At 41.1% G+C, this 6,696-nt stretch overlaps 1 protein-coding gene across 4 annotated transcripts in view; it reads left to right on the top strand.

The window, feature by feature from the left end:
• ZNF608 (zinc finger protein 608) overlaps positions 1-6,696 on the top strand; it is an 84,745-nt gene that overhangs the window by 1,992 nt on the left and 76,057 nt on the right. For 3 of the 4 annotated variants that reach the window (XM_057367765.1, XM_057367767.1, XM_057367768.1), the window contains exons 1-2: positions 37-253; positions 1,196-2,239. In XM_057367765.1, the coding sequence (XP_057223748.1) occupies positions 1,358-2,239 (882 nt within the window). In that variant the 5' untranslated portion in view covers positions 37-253; positions 1,196-1,357. Of the gene's footprint in view, positions 1-36; positions 254-1,195; positions 2,240-6,696 lie in introns of those variants that run through there. The other variant, XM_057367766.1, reaches the window with a different exon arrangement.

The raw sequence follows: 6,696 nt of genomic DNA, 5'->3' as shown, positions 1-6,696 counted from the left end.
TTTTTTTTTTTTTTTTTTTTCATTAAGCGAGGACGAGGAAAAACCTAAACAAACAAACAAAAGGACTTCTGATCCGTGTGCCAAAGTAGGGGGAGATATGTTATTGACCGATTTATACTGGCTGAGATGATACTTGCTTTCTACTTCTTGATCACTTGCTCTTTAAGTAAAATGAGGCACAGAGTTGTTGCTGAGACGAGTGGGAACAGCATTTTGATTTGCTGGTTTAATTAAAAATGATAAAGGATTAAAGGTAAGCATTATGCATATATATGTATAAATATTTCGGCAGTCGACTGTAAAAGGGAGAGATCCCTTTAAAAATCGTTTTAACTAAGCTTTGTCAAACACACACTCATTTGCGGTCACTGAGGCCACCTTGGTGCAGATCACTTAAAGTGTATGTCTTAATCAGTTTCCTGTACAGTCAGTAATACTATATTTAACAGACCTACAATTGTGTGACCTAGGAATACATTAGAGCTGCTTTTAGAACTGTTATGTTAAGAATGATTTTTTTAAAGAAAAGAGGATTTTTATTTCTTTTCTYCTTTTTGGGTTTTTTTTAAGCTATGGATTTAAATATCTTCCAGTAAACATTTGTGTTTGTAGGTTGTTGTTTTTAACAGAAGGTGTATTGTGGCAGGGAAAATGAGGTTTCCCACTTCCCTTAGCACTCTCCTCCCCCCACCTCCTCAAGAGATTAAGTGGAAGGGGGTAAAAGATAATATAGGAGAGTCACAAAACTTCAAGGGTCTGGTTTAAAGCCACAAAATCCATGGAATGCAGTGAAGAGTGAATCCGTGTCCTTCCTTTTCTCCTTTTTGTGCCTAGGTGGTGGTCCAAGGGGTTAGATTACAACATGTGCTCCAACAGCTAGGCGCCACTTCTGTATTTCCTGAGCTTTGTGGATTTAAATCATGTAGATAATTTTTTCTTTCTTTTCCTTTCTTTTTTTTTTCCCTTTCTCTTTTTTATGGCTATGGCTTATTAAGAGAGATTGCGGATGTTGGTATACAATTAAATTAAAAGTKCTCATTATAAAAACACCACAGCCACTGTCTCTGGGTTAACAAAGTTAAGAACGTGGCAATGGTGAATGTTTTTGCTCCCCTCTACCTTGCCCCCTMTTTATTGAGTGATGTTATATTGTAACAGCCAGACAAGAAATACTTGACTTTTTCCCTCCTCATAGGACAACGTGGACCTGGACTGCCGGTTGTGAGCCTAGACACACCTGGGGGAGGAAGACAAGAAGAGTTGAACTTAAGAGAGAGCCCAACGGAGATAAACGAATGTCCCCACATCTCCAAAGGAAAGTTCATCGGATTTTTACTCTAGAGATCTTATCTTCAGGATGTCATTGAACACTTCTACTGCAGGAAAAGGTGTGGATCCAAACGCAGTTGACACTTACGACAGTGGCGATGATTGGGAAATAGGTGTTGGGAATTTAATAATCGATTTGGACGCCGATTTGGAGAAGGACAGACAGAAATTTGAGATGAATAATTCTAATACCACCAGCAGCAGCAACACCAGCTCCAAGGATTGCGGGGGTCTGGCTTCCAGTGGGGCTAGTGCTACCTCAGCCTTAGCTGATGGCCTAAAATTTGCTTCTGTTCAGCCCTCTGCTCCCCAGGGGAATTCCTCTCACAAAGAGACTAGCAAATCAAAAGTGAAAAGGAGTAAAACTTCTAAGGATGCTAATAAATCTCTGCCTTCTGCTGCCTTGTATGGGATTCCTGAGATCAGCAATGCTGGCAAAAGGCAGGAAGTCCAAGGGCGCCCTGGAGAGGCAACTGGCATGAATTCAGCACTGGGTCCAAGCGTTAGCAGTAACCCAAACGGCAATAATAACACCAGCAACACTACCACCATTGCCTCTTGTGCGAAAAACAAAGAGGAAAAACCAGGTAAAGCCCCAGGCAGCAGAGGCTCCAAGCGGGATAAGGATGCAGGAAAATCCAGGAAGGACAAGCAGCATGACCTGCAGCAGGGCCACCCGAATGGCAGTGGGGGTGGCAATAGCCAGATTCCCTCTGGGCACCTCTATGGCTTTGGGGCCAAGGGAGGCAGTGGTGGAAGCAGCAGCCCCTTCCACTGCACCTCCTCTGCTGTGGGGGAGGTGAGCAAAAGTACCCCGGATTCAGGGTTAATGGGGAACTCTATTTTGGTAAAGAAGGAAGAKGAGGAGGAGGAGAGCCACAGGCGAATCAAGAAATTGAAGACAGAAAAGGTAGGACAAAGCTCCACTCCACCTCTTCTGTGTTTCCCAATGTCTATAATAAGTCCTATGAGTGTCCCATGACTGTGTGTCTAGCTCCTCTGTCCCCTTTCAGATGTGTATTTATGACATGCATATGTTCTTCCTCTTTCCCTTTGAAAAAAAAAACCCAAAAACCCAAACCCAGAGACCTCTTCCCTATACTAAAGACACCATGTTTCCAGTGTGCTGCTCTTCCTTGTGATTTCCTCTCCCTTTGGTCAGACCTGGAGAACGTTTCTGTTTTGTCTGTTCGTTTTAATTGTACTTGCCCAGAAGGAGAAATGCAGAGATGACCCTGACTGAGCTGTCCCCAGTTTTAGCAGAGAGCAGTGGTGCCAGTGGGATGGCATGCGTTCACAGGCTGGGGGTGCCTGCRTGGCTCAGGCTCCAGGAGCAGCAGATCTTGTATGTGCTGACTCTCTTCCACAACATCAGCAGGCATTCGTGGCCATTCCTCTCCCAAAATCCAAAGGAACCCCTCTGCCTTCTCTGACCCACTGCCTGGAGCTGAGATTGTGCTTGGGGGAGGAAACAGGAGGTGCCGGTAGAGACCCGGGCTCTGCCATTGTGCTTCATGGAGACGCAGGATGTTTATCATGCTGGGGGGCTCCCGTGGCATTGTAGCCCAGAGGCCCCAGAAGCTGGTGTAGCAACTGGGAGGAAGGAGCCAGCAGACAGGCAGTGCCGYTTCTCTTCCTGGAAGGAGGATGCTGGGAGGAGGGAAATGCACCTTGTGCTGARAAATGTGTGTGCAAAGCAGCTTTTGGAACAGAGGGGAGCAGTTTGTCTCCTGTCTGGGRGAGTTTTCCTCTCTGAGCCACACTGGCTCTTGGATTGGAACTACTTGTTTGTTGAGTGGTTGAAATGTATGAAAGAAATCAGAYGGGGATGTGTGGTTTTATTTCTTTCTATTATATTACGAAGGATGCTTTCTGTATGAATAAATGGCCGCTACTCTCTTCTTCGGGAAGGGTGGAGGGAAAGCTTGTCRTCTTTTGTCAGCTGCTGGTTCAAGGATGTTCTGCGCGTTGGTGGGAGTTCTGTCCCTAGGGCAGAAGGCATCTTCTGGGGGACCCGGAGGGCGAGTGTTGGCCCAGGATTACAAAGATGATAAATTCTACAGGTTGTTAAACAAAGACAACCTGCTCTGCCTGTATAATAAAGCGAACCAACGCCCTCCAAATGAACAATCTCAGTGTGTTAGATTGTGACTGTATTGTCAGCTGTTGGTCTTAAATTACCTGCTTTTTTACAACTTCCCCGAGTGAATGGTCAGCGATGGGGAAACTTTTGGGTCGGTTTAACTGTACGGTCTGCAAGTGTCTGGGAGGGCTGAAAGTCTCGGGGAGAGGGGGGAGTTATGTATTTTTATGATGGGTTTCCAGCTTTTTGTATTTCACTCATGAAGTTTTTGTAATACTAAGTCGACTAGAGGATTAGATTTGGGTGTTCATGATATCAGATATTTTGTTAGTTCTGGAAGGTAATTTCAAGGGATTCTGTTCAAGGCAAGGAACAAATTAAATTTCATATTGTATGCATATTATTACTTTTTAAGATAGCATATCTGTGGATGAATTTGAATGAGCCTTATGACCTTGTCTAAATGCAGATGAGAAAACCAGATTGCTGTGTAATTCATGTGTTTGTGTTTGCACTTTGATTTATGAAAAGCGCTGTTCATGGCAAGAAGGTGTTCAAAAATCTCATGGTCTCTTTATTAACTTAGTACAGTAGGCATTTACTTCTGTTGCCAATAGTCTTCAAATTGCAGTTCTCTAATCTGTTTTAACTATCTAGATAAATTGCCCTAATCCGGTCTTCACAATGGCTGTGGTTAAAGAGTCAGAGCCATTTGATTGGATTCAGTGGCTGCCTGGAATGTGGGAGGTACTGCCCTTTTGCAACCCCCTTAGCCTTTTAATCTCTCAGCCAAATGTTCACATTCAACAATTTTGTTTAGCTGGCAATCTGAACATTTCAGTATCTCAAAGGCTGCTGCCATGGCAACAGAGATTAGAGGGTGGTGTGGTTTCTCCCGTTTTTGTGTTCTTTCAACTCTCTAGTCACACAGGAAATTGTATGAAGGATCCATATACGAGTAATCTTATGTGCAATGTAAATGGGATGGCATGCAAATTCAGAGCAAACATGTATGGAGGAGTTGAGCGTCGGTGRCACACTCTGTGTGTTGTAGATGTCGCTCCAGGAGGAAGTCTGGAGCTTGCATTTCCAGCAACAGCCGCKGCTGTTGGCATACACCGAGTTTAATACAGGCTTTGCACATCAGAGTCGTGCAGCCTTGGCCATTGTCTGGCACAATGGTGTGCTTGCTTGCTGTCTTAAGTAACGTCCCTTTGCGTTTTTCTTAGCCAAGAATGTTCCCTTTTAGACAAATAATAATGTATCTTGTTGATGATAATGTCTGATACTTTAAATCCAGCCAGTGGCAATATTAGTAACACTCGAGGGGTTTATGTTTTTTTTTTTTTTTTTTTTTTTTTTTTTTTTTTTTTTTTTTTTCCCCCAAAATGATTAATAGTTATTGGAAAGAATTCTTTAAAGGTTTTACATTCCTGAAATGTTATTGCTCTGACTGTTTATACACTAATATGTTGTACTTACACAAAGCACCTTGTATCTGTAGGTAAATACATAATTTTCAGCTTGCGTGTTGAAATCGATGTTCAGTTATTTTACTGTTGTGCAAGACATGCCTCATGAATTTGAAAGTTTCCTCTTAGAATCAAGTGAGTTCATCACTGCTGTTTCAAAATCTACATGCTTTTATATGTGGTGTAGAATATAATACTGCATTTGTTTACTATTTGTGAAAAGCTTGGAGCAGATTCCCAGGAGCTGTAGTCACTGTTTAGCTTTCACAGCATGCTTCAATTCTATTTTTAGTCTATTTATTATGTTTCCTTGCTGCAGAAAGTCATGTAAAACATGATAAATTGGATCTTATGAAGCCTAATTAAATCAATGACTGTGTTCTGCTGGCTCTTTTATGCAGAAACCACAAGTATGTTGTAAAAGTCGCCACTCCCCTAATATGTGGATAAAGTCAAAGTATGCTGTAATTCTAAGATGTTTGAGCTATATTYGTGCAGTCCATTTTGTGGCTTATCCACCAGTGACATGTCTGAATAAGTAGCTTTGACAGGTAGGCTAACCACTCCTAAGATTTTTGGTGTTAAAACCTGTCTCCATTTTCCATTTTTCATCCATACCGTTTTTAGCACAGTTAACTGACTGTTTGTCAGCATGAACTCTTCATCTGTTTCAACTAAGTTTTTTTGTATTTTTAACAGCTGTTACATTGAAAAGTGTTCAGAATAGCTACAAAATTTGCTTTGTGTCCATTATGAGGAGGTTTTGGAATTCAGTCAGTCAGAATTTACTCTGATATGGGAAAACTGTATTTGGTATATGAAAATCARTATGTTTACATGAAATTAATGCAGAAGATACAAAGCTGTAATCAGAGGGGTTTAGTTACAGTTCTAAATGTATCAGTCTAGTGATACTCCAGAACTGAATTTTTCTCTTTTGTTAGCTTAGTGCTTCTGATTAAGACTGCATTTCACATTTGAAAGTTGTCTTCATCAAATTAACATGTTGGCTGGTATTATTTATTTTATCTTAAATTTTGTTGTTGTGTTTTAGTGTAAAGGTTTGAGAGTGTTTTGAGTGTGAATTTTACCTATTAATGTAAATCATTTAAGTACATGCTTTGATTAATGATGTTATGGAGATATGCTCTTCATGTACTTTTCTTGCCGGCCTTGTGTGTAGTTTATTCACTGTTAAATAAAAGGGCAGAGAGGTCACTTGCTGTAATTAAAGAACAAAGTCTATTGTTGTTTGACRGCAAACTGTTTTGAAAGCTACATAAGGGATTTAGCTGTTAAAAACATTGATAAGTATGGGTGTCTAACAATAAGCACAGCTCAAGGTTCTTAAAGTTCTGTAGTGCTGTCTAGTAGTGTGACGGTGCTTTTTGAGCTGGGTGAAGAGGTGCTGCCCTTTGGCCGAGGAAAGCTTTCCGTGTGAACCTAATGACCTCTGCCAATATGTATGACCAGATCTGCTATTGAATTCCTGTGCAAAGCAAGAGTTAGTGTAGCACAATGGAGGCTGGTCTAGAACATCTATCAAATAAAGTAGGGAAGCTGATAATCATACTCGGAACTACTGGAAAAATATTTCACTTTGGGCATTGGTAATTTTACAATTTTAATAACTTCATAAATACCCAGTAAAAAGGAAAGGATTGATTGTCCAGATGTCATGAGGTTAACCATGTTCTCCATGTTAAAGAGCTTTCCTGCAAGACTGTTTTAATTATAGCTATATAAAGACTTGTTTTTCCAAAGTAGCATTTTATAGTCCAATAAATGAAATGTATGTTAAAAGTGCTAAGC

The sequence above is a fragment of the Malurus melanocephalus genome, unplaced genomic scaffold (genome assembly GCF_030028575.1).
Source record: "Malurus melanocephalus ecotype Western Australia unplaced genomic scaffold, MMel_1.1 scaffold_84, whole genome shotgun sequence".
NCBI lineage: Eukaryota > Metazoa > Chordata > Aves > Passeriformes > Maluridae > Malurus > Malurus melanocephalus.
Note: the sequence above shows the minus strand (reverse complement) of the source record. Positions and strands in the feature narration are given on the sequence as shown.